The 20000-nt window shown below is 40.8% G+C and overlaps 1 protein-coding gene across 1 annotated transcript; it reads right to left on the bottom strand.

Moving 5' to 3' along the window:
* Positions 1–5250: 5250 nt before the first annotated feature.
* Positions 5251–18569, bottom strand: LOC311303675 (uncharacterized protein). Its single transcript, XM_084430267.1, has 5 exons — positions 18495–18569; positions 14786–15742; positions 14552–14684; positions 6126–6203; positions 5251–6015 (listed from the first exon to the last, which is right to left on the bottom strand). Exons 2-5 carry the CDS (start codon positions 15739–15741, stop codon positions 5791–5793), a joined length of 1392 nt encoding a protein of 463 aa, XP_084286393.1. The 5' UTR covers position 15742; positions 18495–18569; the 3' UTR covers positions 5251–5790.
* Between the last annotated feature and the right edge of the window lie 1431 nt (positions 18570–20000).

Below are 20000 nucleotides of genomic sequence, written 5' to 3'. Positions count from 1 at the left end.
CGTTTCACTGTCAGCGAATGCTTCTGTCGCAGGGTCTGCCACATAGCCCTGTAGCCCAACAGCTGTCCTGAGCCCTTCAATTCAGTAGTGATGGCAGCATTCACAGTCTCCAGTGGAGTGTGATGTGCTCCCCGACTTAGGTTTAGCTGTTTCAGCCTTCTCTTTAGAGTTCTCAGGCTCATTACAATCCCATGCTTTGACTCCAAAACATCTCTAATAACCTCGTTGGAGTGGTCCTTTCTAAAGGAGGCACGTATTAGATCATCCTCTGAAGGTTCATGGTTATGGACACACACACACACAGATTCATTATAATAACTAATATGCTCTAATGGGGGTTGATAAATGGATAGGAGCACAGTAAGGGGATGTTACCTGTAGGCTGACACTCCGTAAGGAACCACACGACGGGCAAAACTTGGGAGCGTCCCCCAGTTGCACAGCACAAAACGGACAGAACATTTCAATCTGAAAAATAAATAGTTCAGATATCAGGACAACAATGTACAAACGCCAGTAACGCATCTATTTAGTGACCAGAAGCGAGCTAGCCAGCTAGTTTCCAGCTAACAACGTCGGCAGTAGGGTGACCACCCGTCCCGCGTAGCGCGTGCGCGCACAGAGTTTGAAGCCCAATTCACACGTCACGCAAATTGAGACCGTGTCACGCAAATTGAGACCGTGTCACGCAAATTGAGACCGTGTCACGCATAATCTATGTTTGCTCAAAAAAAAGTTGGTCGCTCTATATCCTCGAGCCCCAAGCAGACAAACGAACATTACTTGACATTTCAGCACGCTATTGTTGCCACACAAACCCCTCAGCTCAGCTGAACTGTCAACTTTTTCGTTGTTGTCATGACAGCGCACGCACGCGCATACCAGACACACTGGGAAGGAACTTTTGCACACTTTCCAATTCAAAAAATTCAAGAAAGAGTCTGAGAGGCAACGCCATCATCAATTAAAAAGAGAAGGTGTGGGTACAAGAAAGACTGGGGAAATGAATATTTGTGGCTGAAAGGTGTTGAGGGGGATACCGAGAGGGATTTTTGTGACCTTTGCAAAACGTCCTTCTCAATCGGACATGGAGGGGAATACGATGTCAATCGTATTTTTTTTTTAAATACTTTTTTTTAAACTGTTCCAGTGGTGTTGAGCAACTACAATTCCTGTTAATCCTATAATTTTATATTATAATTTATTTAAAGTAAATAAATTGTAATGAAAAATAAATAAAATTAAATAGTAAATCTTAAGTGGAAGTACATCTGTTAATTCATTGAATGTTCAAAATATTATGAGTCTTTATTTAGAAAAAAAATACACATTGGTTGGCCTATTCATGAGCATACATCAGCAATTACTCATGTTTAGGAGAATAGGGCATTATTAATATACCATGTAAGGTGGTATGTGCTAGAAATGGGTGAACCACTATCAGTGAGTCTGCCAGGCAGTGTCCCACAGAAACATACCTCTTGTCCCCCCTTGGGCTTATTAGCAGGTGGTCACCCTAGTTGGCAGTGGACTAATACGTTATGGGGATAATATGTTGAAAACACAGTATCAGAGCACATCGAACAAGTCTGTCATAATAAAAGAGAAACACTTACCTCTTGTTAGCCTGGTAATACCAGACTCTGCTACTTCACTTTGCTTCGTAGACAGAGTCTGGAATGGCATAATAGAGAAGTGTTTTCTCTCTCGCGGGGGGCGCTTGTCTGAAGTTTAAAATCATTGGTTACCCATAAGCCAATCACATAACGTTTGGTTATGCCGTGTGTTATGCGCATGCTCAGCCGCATCTAACTTCCACTGTAAACACATGTATGATGCGAAAACAAAACCATCGAGCGAAATACCGGAGTGAACATGGCTGTGAACGACTTTTGCAGATTATGTGAAGTAAATCTACGCATCCACGGTACAATCAGTGTCTACGTCACAGCTCTCAGCCCGCCCTCTGTTCGTTGATTGGCCCGGCTGTTTTAAGACCGGTGTCAAACAGAAAGCTCTTACGCTGTCTCAGACTGAGTACTGAAGCGAAATGAAATTGTGCGGAAGTAGGAAGTCTGGCGTAGTCAGGCTAACTTCTTGTAGCCATAAACAACAAAAGCGCACATTCACTGATTATGGCCCCCCTGGAAACATTTCCGTTGTGTCTTTGCAGTTCGCAGTTCGTTTCACTATTTGCTCGTGCTGTGTATATTTGCAGCGTACGTGATGTGAAATCGACGAAGTTGTAGTTGAGAATATGTAGTTGTTGTGGCGTTTGTATGTGTTTTCTGAATATGTTGTTGTTGTGGCGTTTGTATGTGTTTTCTGAATTTGAAGGTGTTTTCTGAATATGTAGTTGTTGTGGCGTTTGTATGTGTTCTGACCCTTCTCGGCCACCGTAGATTAGCATATCCTTGAGTTGCGCTCATAAAGATAATAAACGATATTCGCTCAAATACTGATTCAGGCAAATTATCAGTGCTGGTACTACTCGACCTCAGTGCTTTTTATAGCATCCAGTTTTGCATAATGACCCTATGGCAGGTTTGATTTGTACATGCTTCTACTTTTCATAAGAATGTGTTTGATGCTTTGCATCTTTTTCGATCCATGGTACAAACAATATTCTTACAAACTGCAATTTCGACGCAAACAATATTCTTACAAACGACTTTCTTTAGGTGTAGTTCTCCACAGTGGACAGTGGACTTTAGCTGAACTGACCACAATGTCTTTGTGCAACTGAAACTGTTAGGAAATATGTTTCAGGGTAGCGAGGCACACCCGTTTTTGTGCTGCTTCACTTCTCACTGATTCTTGAGATAAGGGACAAAACATGTCCTACACACAAATGCCCTCTTTATGTTAAAAATAAAGAAATTCATCAAAATAAAAATACTTAAAAAGTTACATCTAAAGGAAATCAGGATACTCGGGACATTCATTGCTTTTTAAATAATTGTTTAAAATTTATTTCAAAAACATGCTTTATTCTTGGAAAATACATGTAATTTAACCTGTCCTCAGCATGAGGTCACAATGTAAAACTGCCAAATAATGTGTTTAAAATTGCAACAAATTAAAAAAATATGCATTTAAAGATAAAGGCAGAGATCATGAGTTTCCCACTGCTTAAGTCATGCAGGTCGACACAAATAAATGTACGTAACTGATGCAGTTTAAAGACAGGCTACAGATCCTTTGGATTCACACTGGGAATATTTCTGTTGCTGATACAGGGCAGCACATGCTCACCATTACACTCCACCTAGCATGTGTTTATGTATATGTATCTATGTCATGTTTCTATGTTATATGTATTTGTAATTATTGTAAAGCGACCTTGAGTCCTCAGAAAGGCGCTATATAAAATAAACATATTATTATTATTATTATGTGCTTCTTGTGTTCTGTGAGCTGCTGGAGACCCAGAATGAGACGCACTGTACTGCTAAAAAAAGAAAAAACAAACCACTGGAAGAATTGTTTAATTAAATATTATTTAAAAAATTTGTCTAAATTTGTTGTCTTTTCAATCATTTGTTGTAACCTCAGTTGGACCTTTGTCGATTCCCTCAGTATTTAACACCGTCAGGAGAAGGTTTTTGTTCATTTTGAAAGAAATATTTTATTATTTCTTCCATTTATTGTGTTAAAATACTAAAACATCAACTGAACGACATGATATTATGTCTGATTTAAATTTGCGGGCGCGATTGAATAGTGTAAACATAAAAGCATACTCCAACATTTTGCTTATACAGGTAATCATTCAAACTGCAAAGTGTTTAAGTTACTGTCAATTACTGTTAAAAACAAATATATTAATCTGAAATGTAGCAAATTAATTTTCAATTCATTCAGGTACAGTTACCAAACATACCTCAAGGTCTTTTTGTCTTTTTATTGATTTAATTAATAAACTAATTATATAAAACTATTGTCAGTGCACTAAAAATAAACTTGTTCTATGCCTTTACTTTATTAATAAACTTATTTAAAAAATACAAGGCGTAAGTCATGCACAAGCCTTCTGCATTTCTGTTCTGCTTTTCCCTCCATTGCCGAACTCGTACCGAACCGTGACTTCTGACACCCCTAATTACTAACTATTAATAAGCCGTAATTAAGAGTTTATTGAGGCAAATGTCAGTTAAAGGTGAGAATTGTACAGAGTTAAAAGAGTTATTTATCTGTGGCCATGACAAAGACGATCAACACTGAGTGTTTGCTAAACGAACAGGTTCAGGAAAGTTCATCTTCAGGAAAATGGTTGTCCATGTGCAGGATTGAAAATCCCTGCTGTCAAAAAATAAAAAATTCAGTACAGATACCTTGAATCTTTAAAGCATTTTAACACTTTTATTATAAGCATTGGTTCAATAAATGGACACTCACATTTAAAACAACCATCCAAGTTAAGATGATGAAAACAAATCTCATAATGCTGAATCCCAAAAATACATTCAATGGCCCTCATTTATCAAAAGTGCGTACACCAAATTTCCAGCGTACACCTGGCGTACACCCAAAACCACGGTGACTTTGAGATTTATCAATATGAACGTTGGCGTACGGCACGCTCAAATCCTACGCCAGCTCAGGAGGTGGTGTACATGTACGCATGTTTTGAGTGCGGGAATGCGCAGAAAAACAATTCCTAACACCACAAAACGCACTGACAAACTAAAAGATATAATATATTATGACCCACTGTAAAAAAACAACAGCATAGTAATTATAAACTTCAGTGTTTATTTTTGTGCAACATGGACTTCAATGTTTAATTTGTGTGATTTTACCAAAGCATTTGAATTGTAGGCATATGTATTCCTTAAGTTGCGAGCCTGTGCGCTTTACCTGACGTTTCAAGCCTTGTTTATACTTTCGCCTGGCTCCGCAGCGCTAGTCTCCGCAGACTGCGTGCGCACCTCCCCAAACGGACGAGGCGTTTATACTCTACGCGCTCGCCGTTGTACTATTCTAACGATGGTTAGGCCAGGGTTAGGCCCGGCAGGTGTGCACGGACTGGGTTTAGTAATGAAAGGCTTTCAATGACCAAAAAAATAATTCAGACTGACAAAATAATAAAAATGCCATTCTTCTTATTTTAAACAATAATAATAATAATAATACAAATAATAATAATAATGACATTCTTCTTCTAAATAACACTAAGCGTCATTAATAATAAAAATCTAGAAATCAATTTTGTTTCTTTCCACTTCCCTGGTTTCTCTTTCTCTTTCTCAAATAAGTTTCTCTGCTTTGCCGTCTTCCGTGTGTCCATGGCGTAACATGAGGGCGTGGGGGGAGCGGAGACTTGAATATATAGGGGCGTGTTATTCTAATGACGCTCGTTTTCAGCCGCGGCATTTATCAAGGGCAGGTATTGCGTACACCTGGATTTCAAAGGTACGCACAGCTTCATAAATCAGGCGATGAGAGGAGTGTAAGCATAATCTTACGCCAATATATACGCCCGTTTCTACGCAAGATTGATAAATGAGGGCCAGTGTGTGGTGTAAATTAACACTCTTCATTTCACTGCAGGCATGATGTCAAACAAACTGGACACTCATTTAGTTGCAGTAGGCATGAACCCTGAAGCCTGAACACAGCAAACGGGGAGTCTCGGAGAAATGGCCAGGACATCTTGACCCTCAAAGACCTTTTGGATGCAGGAAATAAAACCCATTTTAAAGACCAAAATATGAAATAAGACCCAGACTTTTCTTGAGAGTTTTCCATGGGATTCTTCCTAAGTCCAGGTCTGTAATGTGATCGTGTTTAGCAGGAAGCCTCTGTGGTGACGGTGCTGCGGTCCGACAGATGCTCTGGCGGCACAATGAGCTTGAGTGCTTGATCTAAGGCCGTCAGACCCCAGATGCGATACTTCGGACTGTGGAACACAGGGAGTGTGTACCCATAACGGTCACCGGTACGGAAGTGTGTGTAGCCTCTGTTTTGGGCTTGACATAAATGCTCAAGTGTCAGGGTAAAAATCACTTCCACCTGTCAATCAAAGAAGTGCAGTGTTACTCAACCCTTTCCACGATGTGGTCAAACTGAGTAGATTGTGATGATGTGAATGGTCTGGGAAGTGTGCAGTGGTCTGCCTGTACCTCGCCTGGATTGGGTCGGAAAGAGAGCGTCTCCAGTGGTCCAAGGTTGGCGATTACAGGCGCAATCATCATTCCAGACTGCAAATTAGGAATCACAAAATTAGATGAAGAATTGCACTGATCTTTACTTCAGAAATAGTGCGAAGCTTTCTGACACTCAACTGTGCATTCATACCCTTAAAGTGCCCCTATTGTGCTGTTTTAAAGTTTCTTCATTTAGTTTTGGAGTCTCCTACAACAGGTTTACATGAAGCGAAGGTAAAAACACTTTCATTTTCTCATAATATACACTGCACATCACCACATTGTTCAATGATTCTCAAACAACTCGAAGGATGAATCAGTCTCTCTAAATCCCTCCTTTCCGTGAGTCTACTCTGCTCTGGTTGGTCAGATGGCCCAGTCTGCTGTGATTGGTCTACTCTGCTCTGATTGGTCAGATGGCTCAGTCTGCTGTGATTGGTCTACTCTGCTCTGATTGGTCAGATGGCTCAGTCTGCTGTGATTGGTCTACTCTGTTCTGGTTGGTCAGATGGCCCAGTCTGCTGTGATTGGTCTACTCTGCTCTGGTTGATCAGATGGCTCAGTCTGCTGTGATTGGTCTACTCTGTTCTGATTGGTCAGATGGCTCAGTCTGCTGTGATTGGTCTACTCTGCTCTGGTTGGTCAGATGGCTCAGTCTGCTGTGATTGGTCTACTCTGCTCTGATTGGTCAGATGGCTCAGTCTGCTGTGATTGGTCTACTCTGCTCTGATTGGTCAGATGGCTCAGTCTGCTGTGATTGGTCTACTCTGCTCTGATTGGTCAGATGGCTCAGTCTGCTGTGATTGGTCTACTCTGCTCTGATTGGTCAGATGGCTCAGTCTGCTGTGATTGGTCTACTCTGCTCTGATTGGTCAGATGGCTCAGTCTGCTGTGATTGGTCTACTCTGCTCTGATTGGTCAGATGGCTCAGTCTGTTGTGATTGGTCTACTCTGCTCTGATTGGTCAGATGGCTCAGTCTGCTGTGATTGGTCTACTCTGCTCTGATTGGTCAGATGGTCCAGTCGGTTGTAGGGTTGGGCGATATGAGCAAATGTAAACATCACAATAATATTGTTATTTTATCGTTCTGTTAAATATTTTAATTTGGCAGTCAACCAATCACGAATTCAAAGAGTACAGACTGTACAAATTTGATATTGAAGCATTGCCTATCCAACGAGAGTGAAATATGCCAGCGCCCAGCTGTCCAGTCATCATAGGTGAGTCGCAATGGCAATGTGCTGGCATTAGTTTTTCCGAGGATATTGGGGGAGGGAGGAAAAAATCGATTCTTAGATGCATCGCGATGCGGGACGTGGACGATTCTGAATCGATTCACAAATGTCAAAAATCGATTTTCAAAAAAATTAAAATAATTTTTGTTTCTAATAACGTAATATGGACGGAACGCAAAAGGTGGAACTCTAAAGCGGACGTGCACGTGCAGTGCGCGGACAGTCTGTGGCATGCACATAACAGAGTCGCGCATGGTCGTGCACATAACAGACGCATGATGGCTGAGCGCCAAATTCGAACGGCACCCTCTTCGTTAAAAGCTAATGTATGGAAAATTGCCAATTTCATTGTGACCTATTTAGTATTTTTTGTATGAGAGCTGCTTTCTGTATTGTTTAATTTTCACATCAATATGCTGTAAACCGATCTGTATGCAAAATGTGCAATGCCAGTCACAAAAAGTTACATTTTGACTGTGCTCTCTGCAGATGTTCATTCACTTTCTTTGTATAAGCTGTTTTTGATTGTGGTATACAGCAAACATTTCAAGTCATAACTCTTTATTATTTAGTTGTGTATAAGAGCGGCTTTGTATGTTACTAATTATTCAGAATATGCGTAAGTCCACAAGCATTATATGAGAGCTGCTGGTACAGAATTCTATATTTTTGAACGAAAACTGTTTGTGAATTTGCTACAGCAAAATGTTTTTTGTCTGAAGGATTATATTGCTCATTGGAAATAACAAGAGGATGTTGGTTAGAAGTCTATTATTAAGAATATGCTGAAGTTTGTATTAATTTACTACAAGTACGCTGCTAGTACAGGCACACATTTATTTTCCTGTTGGTTCTCAGCAATGTTGGGACATATGCTGGCAAATGTAACCTTACAGTTGACTTGCCAAATCACTTCCATTTGTTTTATTAATAAAATTAATATAGGAAGTATTGGAAGTAAGTTTGTTATGGGTCATCATAAATACTTTGCTTTAAAAGTACCAAGTAGTAAAAAAATAATTTAATAATTTAATTTAATAATCGATAATCGTTACCCTCTGAATCGTAATCGAATTGTGAGGTGCCTAGAGATTCCCACCCCTAGAGGATATACTGGATATGTCACCAACTGGCAAACAATTAGGCTTACATTTCAGTGGAAATTAATAGTGGGTAATATGCAGCTTGTTGTGTGTTTTGAAACCAGCAAAACTTGCAGGATAGTGTAGAACATGGATACACACAACATCATATATCACGCACTTAAAGCGCTTCTATGAACAGAGAAAACAGAATAAAACTAAATATATAAAACTAATATATAGGCCTATACGTGGAATATAGGCTATTTAACTTAAATAATTACAGATTAACAAAATGAAAGGAATTTTTTTGCTGAGTTTCGGTTCATTGTGACGGGGTCCAAAGTTCACAGAAAGGAAACAGACGGCAGGAAACGGCATCCTGCTTGTTTTCTGTACTTTAAAAAAGCTTTACAGTTTTGCTTCTATCCGTAGGACCATAAACTATGGAGGAACAGGTTCCTCAGAAGGACAAGAAAACTCCCTTGATCGCGCCGGCGCCTCACAACTTATTCTAGCATTGCTAATATCGCAGCCTGTTCATTATCACCATTATAACAAGGTGGCTTGTAAGATTGCAGTCATCCAAATGACGAAAAAGTTTTGCCGTAAACAATGTTGCTTATTTTGCGAAACCACAAAATAAATGATAGAGCATAATATGAAACGATAGACTTTTTATTTCATCCATCCGATATATAGTTGCTAGTTGGTAGAAAATATATACATCAATAATTACAGGTTGTGATTCTGAGGAGCAATTTAGTCCGAAGCACCTTTGAGTCGTTTGTGTTTCAAATCCTACTGCTTTATAGTCTACGTCACTAGAAGATACCTAATGCCTTTAAAATCTTGAAGTTTAACGCAGGATATGCAAAACACTTTCTCTTGAAAGATGGGTCAGTACCCAGTATATCTGGAGTCGGCTCTTTCTTTTGGGAGACAATAACTTTATTTATCGTGCACTGTCGACTTTACAACTTTGCAGAACTTTTACACAAACAGCTTTATTACACACGGCATGAAAGGGAATATTCGAAAAACCCTATTTCAAACACGAGTTTGCTGTGTGAACTGAACACTACAACATCTATCCATTTCCATCTCGTTACATCAGTATCATCAGTACCAGCTCAGGGATTAAATCAGACTTTTTTCTTCTGGGCTACAACACTCTAGATATAGCAGCTAACAGACTCATAAAGGAAGTTTTTGTAAGTCAGTATGTTTCTGAGACAATAATTACACAATTTTGATTACGTAAACCAACAACATTACAGTTTAGCTTTTTGTACAGGATCATATACAGTGCTATGCATAAGTTTAGACACCCATGCTAAAGTTGACTAAAAAGAGGAATAAAAAATCATCTTTTGGAAATTGAACTTAATGCCTAAATTAAAAAAATTAGGAAAAATCCAACCTTTAAGGACACCAATTTTCTTTGTGAATGAATAATGTATCGTAAATAAATAAATGTTCTTCCTTAAAATACAGGGTGCATAAGTCTGGACACCCTTATGTTAAATTCCCATAGAGGCAGGCAGATTTTTATTTTTAAAGGCCAGTTACTTCATGGATCCAGGATACTATGCATCCTGATAAAGCCTTCACCATACCTAGAGACTGGCATGGAGTACTTTCCATAAGATCATCTCTCAATGCAAATCAAAGCAGCTATTAGGCTAACTGAAATAAACCCATGCCAATCTCTAGGTATGGTGAAGGCTATGTGATGATGTGGGGCTATTTTAATTCCAGAGGCCAAGGGAACTTTATCAGGATGCATAGTATCCTGGATCCATGAAGTAACTGGCCTTTAAAAATAAAAATCTGCCTGCCTCTATGGGAATTTAACATAGGGGTGTCCAGACTTATGCACCCTGCATTTTAAGGAGGAACATTTATTTATTGACGATACATTATTCATTCACAAAGAAAATTGGTGTCCTTAAAGGTTGGATTTTTCATAATTTTTTTAATTCAGGCATTAAGTTCAATTTCCAAAAGATGATTTTTTATTCCTCTTTTTAGTCAACTTTAACATGGGTGTCTAAACTTATGCATAGCACTGTAATATCTCAACAATCCTACATTGATTTTCAGGGGCATTTTACAAGGACAAATTTTATAATTACCATAATCAATGTATCTGTGTTATCTTTTATGTGAAATACTTCAATTGAATCAATTAATAAAAAATAAAATAAAAAATGTGAAGAAAACAAACTCCACGCAGTGATTGACAGGGTGGGAGGGGGCGGGGACACGATTGGCTCAGAATGCATTTTGAATTTGCACATTGAATTTTGCTACATTCATTGCGGGACACTTAATGAAAATGCAATCGCAAGTGTCTTAACTGTGAGTGTAAATGCAATTAAGAAAAAAAACATTAAAATGATCATTTTGCTACAGTTTTTGCTTGAACATGTTACATGTTACACAAACTAGTGTATGTTAGTGAATTTTCATTTTGCACTAAACGTTACACAAATGTAATGGAAAATGTCAATTTAAATACTGAAATGCATTGCCATTTTACATATTGCACTGTCAGTTTGCATATTACATTTCAAATTGAATATTGCTACCCATGTGCTTCTATACAAAACAAGCTAAGAACCCTTTAGTAATTACTTTATTACTGTTTTATGCATTAGTAAATTAAAGGGTTCCTACTGTGCTCTTTTAAGCCTTGATTTATTTTTGGGGTGTACTAGAATATGTTTTCATGCTTGATTGTTCAAAAAAACGCATTATTTTCCACATTTTTTATATTATTACAGCTCCTCTCTCCCCAGTCTGGTTCCGAAACATATAATGTGTTGTGATTGGCAGCGCTTAGCTTGTGTTCGGGAAATGTCCCGCCCCTTCATAATCGTGAGTTCTGCTCTAGTGTAAATAAAGGATGGCGGCAATTTCAAACCAATTCAAGCCCGATTCAGACCCTGACAGTGTTGTTGTCAACAAACAAAAGGATCATCCAGAACGGATTTCATGCGTGGACTTTGCAAGCACGGACTTCACAGGACGTTTCAGAGTGGTATGTTTTTCTTATACATTATAGGTACAATGTTATCCACTATTTAATAATGATATTTTTCGGAAAACTATGGTTATACAAACAGTAATCGCTCTTGCTGTGATTCAACAAGACAAGTTGTGATCCAATAACAGATTGTCCCGACAAAGTGGGAACTGCTCCTTTTCAGGAGAAGCCTGCATTGGACTCATCTTAGGTTCTGGAAGCTGTTTTCCCTAAAATGTGCAGAGCACAGATAAATGTTGGGATTATAATGTTCATGAACAGTATTTTAAATAAATTTTACCGATTCTAAGTCTGTCAGCTTTAGGAATGTCAAACAAATGAGTTAAAGGAATAGTTCACTTAAAAATGAAAATTTGGTCATAGTTTTCTCCCTGTATGAATTACTTTGTTCTGCTGAACACAAGAGAAGAGTGTAGGTAACCAGACAGCTGATGTACCCCATTGACTAAACAACTTGAAGGTGAGTAAATGATGACAGAATTTTAATTTTTAAGTGAACTATTCCTTTTTACAACGAATTTTAACAGCGTCTCTTTGACATAGCAGCAGCTTATCCAGGCCTCGTCAGCTTTTCCGCGTATTCAGTGGGCTGGGATTATTCAAATGAGTAACATTGTGACTTCATAAAGCCGAGAAAAATTGTGTTGCTGTCCAAACGAGCTGTTCGTTGTAGTTCTCGGAAAGTGGATTCTGTTAACTAAAATAACTCCCTTTGGAGTGGATTTGAGTCGCTGAAGAATGGGTCGCTCTCAGGAGCTCAGTGAACTTAAGCGTAGTACCGTGATCGGTTGCCACCTGTGCAATAAGTCCAGTCGTGAAATTTCCTCACTGCTAAATACTCCACGGTCAACTGTTAGTGGATTTTTTGACGAGACGCCCCCAGGTGGTTAAACTGGGAAACTACACCTCCTCTCCACTCATCCTCAATACTGGAGGCCCTCAGGGCTGTATCCTCAGTCCCCTGCTTTACTCCCTCTAACAAACTGGCGAAGTTTGCCGATGACACAGTGGTCTTAGGCCTCATTAGTAAAAACGATGAGAAGGCCTACCTTGAGGAAGTGGATGCTCTTTCCACATGGTATCATACTAATAATCTCTCTTTGAATGTCATTAAGACTAAGGAGATGATCATTAACTATGGGAGGAAAGAAGTGAGGAATTATAGCCCTTTGATGATCGATGAGGGAGCAGTGTTAAATATCTTGGGGTATATCTTACAGAAGATCTTTCCTGGAAAATGCATTCACATCACCTCGTAATGAGGGCAAATCAACGCATCTATCATTTACGAAGGCTGGCCAGGTTTAAGGTTTTCTCAAAAAGTGCTGAGGACTTTCTATACTGGAGCTGTGGAGAGCCTACTCACTGGAAGTATTATTTTCTGGTTTGGAAATACAACGGGCCAAGATCAGAAAGCGTTGTCCAGAGTGGTAAGGTCAGCACAGAAAGCCATCAGGTCTTCCTGGCATCAAAAACATTTACCTTCAGGGATGCAGGACAAGAGCCAAAAGAGTTATTAAAGACGTTCATCCTGCTGGACATAACTTATTGCCATTGCTCCCATTAGGGAAGCATTACCGGATCCTGAGAACTAATACAGAGAGACTGAGGAGTTTTTACCGTCAGGCAATCCGGCTATTAAATGAGGATGTGACATAATAAAGAACCTTGAACCTATTATAACAAACTGGAAGTGACTGGGAGCTACAGCAACTCAGCCAGGAAGTGGTAGGCCATGTAAAATCACAGTCAGCAGATGCTGAGGCGCACAGTGCGCAGAAGTCGCCAACTTTTCTGAGTCAATAGCTACAGACCTCCAAACTTCATGAGGCCTTCAGATTAGCTCAAGAACAGTGCGTAGAGACCCTCATGGAGTGGGTTTCAATGGCCGAGCCGCTGCATCCAAGCCTTACATCACCAAGTGCAATGCAAAGCTTCGTGTGCAGTGGCCAGTCCAGTTCCTCCACACCAAACTCCTCATCCATGTCTTTATGGACCTGCTCTGTGCACTGGTGCTCAGTCGTGTTGGAACAGGAACATGAATGGTAAAAAATTCCCATAAACACTCTAACCCTTGTGGAAAGCCTTCCCAGAAGAGTTGAATCTGTTATAGCTGCAAAGGGTGGAACAACTCCATATTAAACCCTAAAGATCAGGAATGGGATGTCAATAATGTTCATGTGCATATAAAGGCAGACATCCCAAAGCTATTGACAATATAGTGCATGTTCAATCGGACCACAGGGTGGCAGCGCACTGGCCAAACTTGTGCTGCATTCACATATCTGAGCAAAGAATGTTTCTAGCCCAATACCTTATACATTCAAAGCGTCCCTATTATGCTTTTTCGGATATGACCTTTCATGTAGTGTGTAATATAGCAGTTTGTGAATGTTTTTGTCTCCTAAAAGAAAGAATAGATTATGGACTGCCTGAAACAAGTCGTCAGTATTTCCAGTCTCACTTCCTGCACAAAGCTATGTAGATTTTTAACACATTTGCATACTAGCAGCCTCTGGTCTTGATTGGCTGAGCAGCGTCTCTTAGCCCCGTCCTCAAACACTGTAGTTTATCTGAGACAGGAAGAGTTTGGTTCGTGTTGTTCATGTCGAGGAGACGCTGTTTTCTGCAAATCCTGCAAAAATTCTGCAAATTTCAAAGCAAGTCCACTGATGAGATCGATATGGTAAAACCCACGCCATCATTACTGTTCGTATCACTGTGTATCAAGTGCTGAGATTGAGATATGATAATGAGCGTTTGGTTTCTGACCAATCCCAGCAGACTGGGCCATCTGGCCAATCAGAGCACAGCAGCTCTCGGGAAGGAGGGGTTTAGAGAGACTGAATCCTTGAACAAACCGAGGAAAGAGCTGATGCTGCAGTGGATATTATGAGAAAATTACAGTGTTTTTTGATCTTGGATGCATGTAAATCTATTGTAGGAGACTCCAAAACAACATTAGGAATCTTTACATTAGCATAATAGGGTCCTATCTAACCTTATAGTGAACAGCACATTTGTGAACTCACCATATCCCGCAGAGGTTTCATCACACCCCACACTTTATCTTCTGTGACGTGGATCCCCAGCTCCTCGCCAGCTTCTCTGAGAGCCGTCTCTACCACAGATCTGTCCGACGGGTCTTTCTTTCCCCCTGCAAAACTGACACAACAGAGATGAGGAGGACATTCAGCAGAGGGTCGACACGTGAGCCACACTATACAGCTTTCAGCATTAGAAACAAGCTTTAGGCGACCTTTTACCTGACATCCCCTTTGTGCCGCCCCTTCAGCTGGGCCGATCTGAGGGTGAACAGTAGTGCGGGATCCCCGCTCACGGCACACAGACACACCAGCACTGCCGCCCAGCTCTTCCCCTCCCGCTCGTACAGAGCAGCGCTGGCCTGCAGCGAGCGCCGGCAGCGGGCCTCGTTCCCCGAAGACAGACACCGGCCCGTAACACTGCCAGCCTCGTTCCCCGAAGACAGACATCGGCCCGTAACACCGCCAGCCTCGCTCCCCGAAGACAGACACCGGCCCGTAACACTGCCAGCCTCGTTCCCCGAAGACAGACACCGGCCCGTAACACCGCCAGCCTCGTTCCCCGAAGACAGACACCGGCCCGTAACACTGCCAGCCTCGTTCCCCGAAGACAGACACCGGCCCGTAACACTGCCAGCCTCGCTCCCCGAAGACAGACACCGGCCCGTAACACTGCACTGCTGGCCGTCTCTGTGCAGCCCGCGGGTCTGACCCGTTCGCCTCGTCCACAGGCCTGAGCCACTGTCGGCCGACCCCCGGGAGCTGCCTGTGCTGTGTGTGCTGCATGCTGGTCTTTTAATATGGCACTTCTCCAGCTTGCTGTAGGGCAGAAGGCACTTGCTCCGGTTAGTGAAGCACTGGGATGGAGATCCACTCAGAGAGGCGTGTGAACACAGGACAAGAGTCTGTGGTGTGTGTACCCAGTTAATCCTGCTGAAGTCCCTGTGCGGTAACAGAAAATGAGAGCTGATGCACATCCGTGGACACACGTGTACGGAAGAGTCCAGGCCGACAGAGAATCCTCTAGAAACGGAGCAGCGGGAGTGTTTTTCCCGCAGGACATGTAAAGCGCGGCCGCAGACGTGTTCATGTTGGACACGAGCATCTCTGAGCATCAACTGCAGTCTGGGAAACCTCAGCTGATTTACACACGTCTTCATGTGTGGGCTCCGGAACATCCTGTGATAACACAACATTAAAGGGATAGCTCATCCAAAAATGAAGATTAGCCCATGATTTACTCACCCTGAAGCCATCCTAGGTGTAAATTCTTTTTTCAGACAAATAAAATCTGAGTTATATTAAACAAATGTCCTGGCTCTTCCCAGCTTTATAATGGCAGTGAATGGCCATTTCTGTTTTGAAGTCCATAAAAGTGCATCCATCCATTATAAAAGTAATCCATACGGTTAATAAAGGCCTTCTGAAGTGAGGCCATGCGCTTGTGTAAGGAACAAATCCATATTTAAAACTTCATAAACTATAAACACTAGCTTCCAACAGACGGCTGTGTTGATTTACGGTGGAAGTCTAACCCCTGACCCGACGCACAGCGTATTGACGATCGTGGAAACAACACTGGTTGTAAATTAGAAATTCTGTAGAGAAATGTTGGAGGATATCTATAATAGAAGAGGAGCTTCAGTTTGTTGCACATACCTTTTTGTTTAAACCATGAGATATGTCTAAGCTTACGATACTCCTACATCACACACACGCCACGGGTTACTCGTGTGACGCAAGTCGACTTGCGTAGTATGCGTACGGTCGTCTGCTGGAAGCTAGTTATTTTAGATTCTAAAGTTATAAATATGGGTATTTGTCTTACACAAACCCATGGCTTCTCTTCAGAAGGCCTTTATTAACCCCCCAGAGCAGTGTGGAGTATTATTATAATGGACAGATGCACGTTTATGATGGACAGATGCACGTTTATAATGGACAGATGCACTGTTTTGGGCTTCAAATTTTCACCTGCCATTCACTCCTATTATAAAGTTAGGATTAGCTAGGACATTTTTTAATGTAACTCCGATTGCATTCGTCTGAAAGAGGAATGTCATGTACACCTAGGATTGCTTGAGGGTGAGTCTGCCAAATGCATAGATGTAAATGAGTAGGCTAACTCATGGGGTAATTTTCATTTTAGGGTGAACTATCCCTTTAACAACAGAGCAGATTCCTCTGGTTTTATCTGGAGCCTAAACGGTGGAGGCCCGGGCCCGTACCATGAAGCTAGCTTAGAGGTGACATAGCATGCCCCTTTTCACGAGATGTGATATAAATCTATGGTGTCTCCAGAATGTGTCTGTGACATTGCAGCTCTAAATTCCCCCCAGATCATTTATTATAGCTTGTCAAATTTGCCCCTTTTTGGGTGTGAGCAAAAACGCCCCGTTTTGTGTGTGTCCCTTTAAATGCAGATGAGCTTTAGCTCCGCCTCCGTCCAGAAGAGGGCGGAGTCTTTACGGGAGCTTCAGAAACTCCAGCAATAACAAAGCAGGATTAGGATTAGGGGTGATGTTAGGATTAGGGGTGATGTTAGGATTAGGGGTGATGTTAGGATTAGGCAATCATGTACTGACTTCAACGAGGGGGTAATAATTTGGCAGGAGGGTCGAAATCCGGCACAACACCGGTGCTACACATGCTTGCAGAGAAAGGCTTAACAAAACAAAGTTACTGGGTTTCACTTGACATGTTTCCTGTGTTGGTAGAAGCTCCGGGACCCGATTATAGCACTTACACACGGGACAAGTCAGATATTCATGATACGTCCCCTTTAACAAACTCAATCCAATCCAATGATGCTGATCATCAACTCTCTCCGTCTCCTCAGACCCGGCGTGTGCAGGAGTGTGTGACGTCAGCGGCGAACAGCCAATCACACGAGAGAGTCACTGCTCTCGTCAGATTAACACATTTAAACACATTTAAACAGCAAACACATAAGAGTTGTCCTCAACAGGGGACTATTAAAAGAAAACACTATATTAATGCGAGTGAAACTTGTTCATTTGTATATGAAATACTCTTCTGTAGTTCAACAGTGTGTTTTGGGTTTATTTGAAAACGTCAATAATCTTCTGAAACAATATCTGTATTTAAAATGTCTATAGTATACACCATTTAGTTCAGAAAAAATAGAAACCGACAGTAAGTTTAATGTTTGATTGGCTTTACGCATATCTAAGTGAAGTCAACTAATGATCTTTCTGACTGAATAAACTGAATAAGTGACCTTGACTCATGCCATATAACAGTGATAACAGGGATAACGGGGATAACAGGGATAACGGGGATAACAGGGATAACAGGGATAACGGGGATAACAGGGATAACAGGGATAACAGGGATAACAGGGATATCTCCTCACGGTAGCTGATGTGAGGCGTTAAGGCCTGGATAAATCACTCATTCATGGGCATTATTAGTGTGTCTGAACCGATGAAGAGCCTAAATGAGCCGGTTCATCTTCATCGAGCTGTGTAGAGCCAGAACTAACCCATCAGATGTGCAGTAAATCACTGGAGCACTAATGCTGATGAGGAGAAGCAGTGCAGTACTGTGCTCATGTGTTTAAGTTATTCACCATTCTCCTGCATTATTATATTAGACTAAACATATGTAAAAAAAAAAAAAAAAAAAAAAAAAAAAAAAAAAAACTAACTGACACCTTGTGGCATGTGATCCAAATACTCCAGAATGATTTATGTATTGGCACAGATTAACACCCTTTATAATAAGGTGTTAGTTGAGAACATAAAGGGGCAAAAACACCACCAAGCCAGTTCTCAGATAAGTGTTGAACATCAGTCATTTATATGCGTTTAAATATGCGTGGGAACTGAATCATTATAAACCACAGCGATATAACCAAACATCTGTTTTAACTGGAATAAATGATAATAAAACACATTTTAAAACTCACCTCAAAATAACCCTAAATCAGCACTGTGACGCTGAACCGGGTGTTGTGACAGAGACTACTTCTTCTTCGGTGTGTGTTTAACATGTCGCTGAACAGGCGCATTTCGCCACCTGGTGGACACACACACACACACACACACACACACACACACACACACACGCGCGCAGCGAATAAACAAACACATTCATTAATTATATTACGGTAAATTATTCAAAAGAGCATGTTTGTGATGTTTAGTCCATCCCGACTCACAGCAAACGTCCACATAAAGCAAGACTTGTGTAAGGCTAAAGCTTTCATGACGGAAATAGCATGACAGAAATGTGTGGCACCCTACACTCATGTTATACTTTGATATTTATTTATTTATTTATTTATTAATTTATTTATTGCACAAGTCATACATACATAAATGTTTATTCATTCATTCATTCATAACGTGCATGAACGAAAAAAAAAAGGAACAGGAAGAAGAAAATCTTATGGTACCTGTGGCTTATTTGCGCACATCAGGAAAATAATAAAAAACAGCTGCTTTATGAATGGATCAACCCCAATCCTCACCCCAAACACCAAACATTTTCAGTAATACCTATGTTTACACTTAATTACCATCATTTTAAGTGTGTTAGTCATCATTTTTCTTGTGACATTCCTGTATTTTTTCTTATACAAATTCTTAAATTTACAAACACTTTTGCAGCACTTCAGTTCATAGTCCAAGGTGTTCCACAGTTTAACTCCGTAAACAGACACACACACATCTGTTTTTGTGTAGTACGTGCGAAAAGAGTTTTAAAATGATATTGTAAATGCATGCTGTAAGACCACAGGCAGAACTCTCTGCTTAGCTTTCCATACAAATCAAAATCTTCAAATCAACCAAATCTTTGAATTTTAGAAGTCCAGAATTTACAAATAAACTGTTAGTGTGTTCTCTGTAGCCTGTCTTGTTGATAATCCTTAATGCCTTTTTCTGTAACACAAACAGAGATCTTGTGTTACTAGGGTATGTATTACCCAGACTTCTGTGCAGAATCCCAAATATGGGAGTATTAGGGAATTGTACAACATATGCAACAAAGAATAGCCTAAAACATCTTTAACTTTATACAAGACCCCAATACTTTTACAAACTTTACTCTTAATATAAACTATGTGATCTTTCCAATTCAATTTATCATCCAAAATAACACCTAATGTTACCTCATTAACTCTGTCAATATGAGTAGTGTAGCGGTCACAGCTGTGCCCTTGAGAGCCAGCAGAGGGCACTCCACACCGGACTCCCACGCTCACTCTCAGACTGCCATCAGACTCTGCCTGCACTCATCAGCACTCACCTGTGTCTCCTCTTCTTGTTTAGTTCACCCCATATAGCCTGGTTCACCCCATATAGCCTGGTTCACCCCATATAGCCTGGTTCACCCCATATAGCCTGGTTCACCCCATATAGCCTGGTTCACCCCATATAGCCTGGTTCACCCAATATAGCCTGGTTCACTC

This window comes from Rutilus rutilus (genome assembly GCF_951802725.1).
Source record: "Rutilus rutilus genome assembly, chromosome: 1".
NCBI lineage: Eukaryota > Metazoa > Chordata > Actinopteri > Cypriniformes > Leuciscidae > Rutilus > Rutilus rutilus.
Note: the sequence above shows the minus strand (reverse complement) of the source record. Positions and strands in the feature narration are given on the sequence as shown.

Coding starts and splice junctions, on each gene's coding strand:
- LOC311303675 (XM_084430267.1), bottom strand. CDS start 15,741: ATGTTCCGGAGCCCACACATGAAGACGTGTGTAAATCAGCTGAGGTTT. Junction 14,685..14,785: donor CGGCACAAAGGGGATGTCAG/GTAAAAGGTCGC, acceptor CTGTTGTGTCAG/TTTTGCAGGGGGAAAGAAAG. Junction 6,016..6,125: donor TCCGACCCAATCCAGGCGAG/GTACAGGCAGAC, acceptor TTTGATTGACAG/GTGGAAGTGATTTTTACCCT.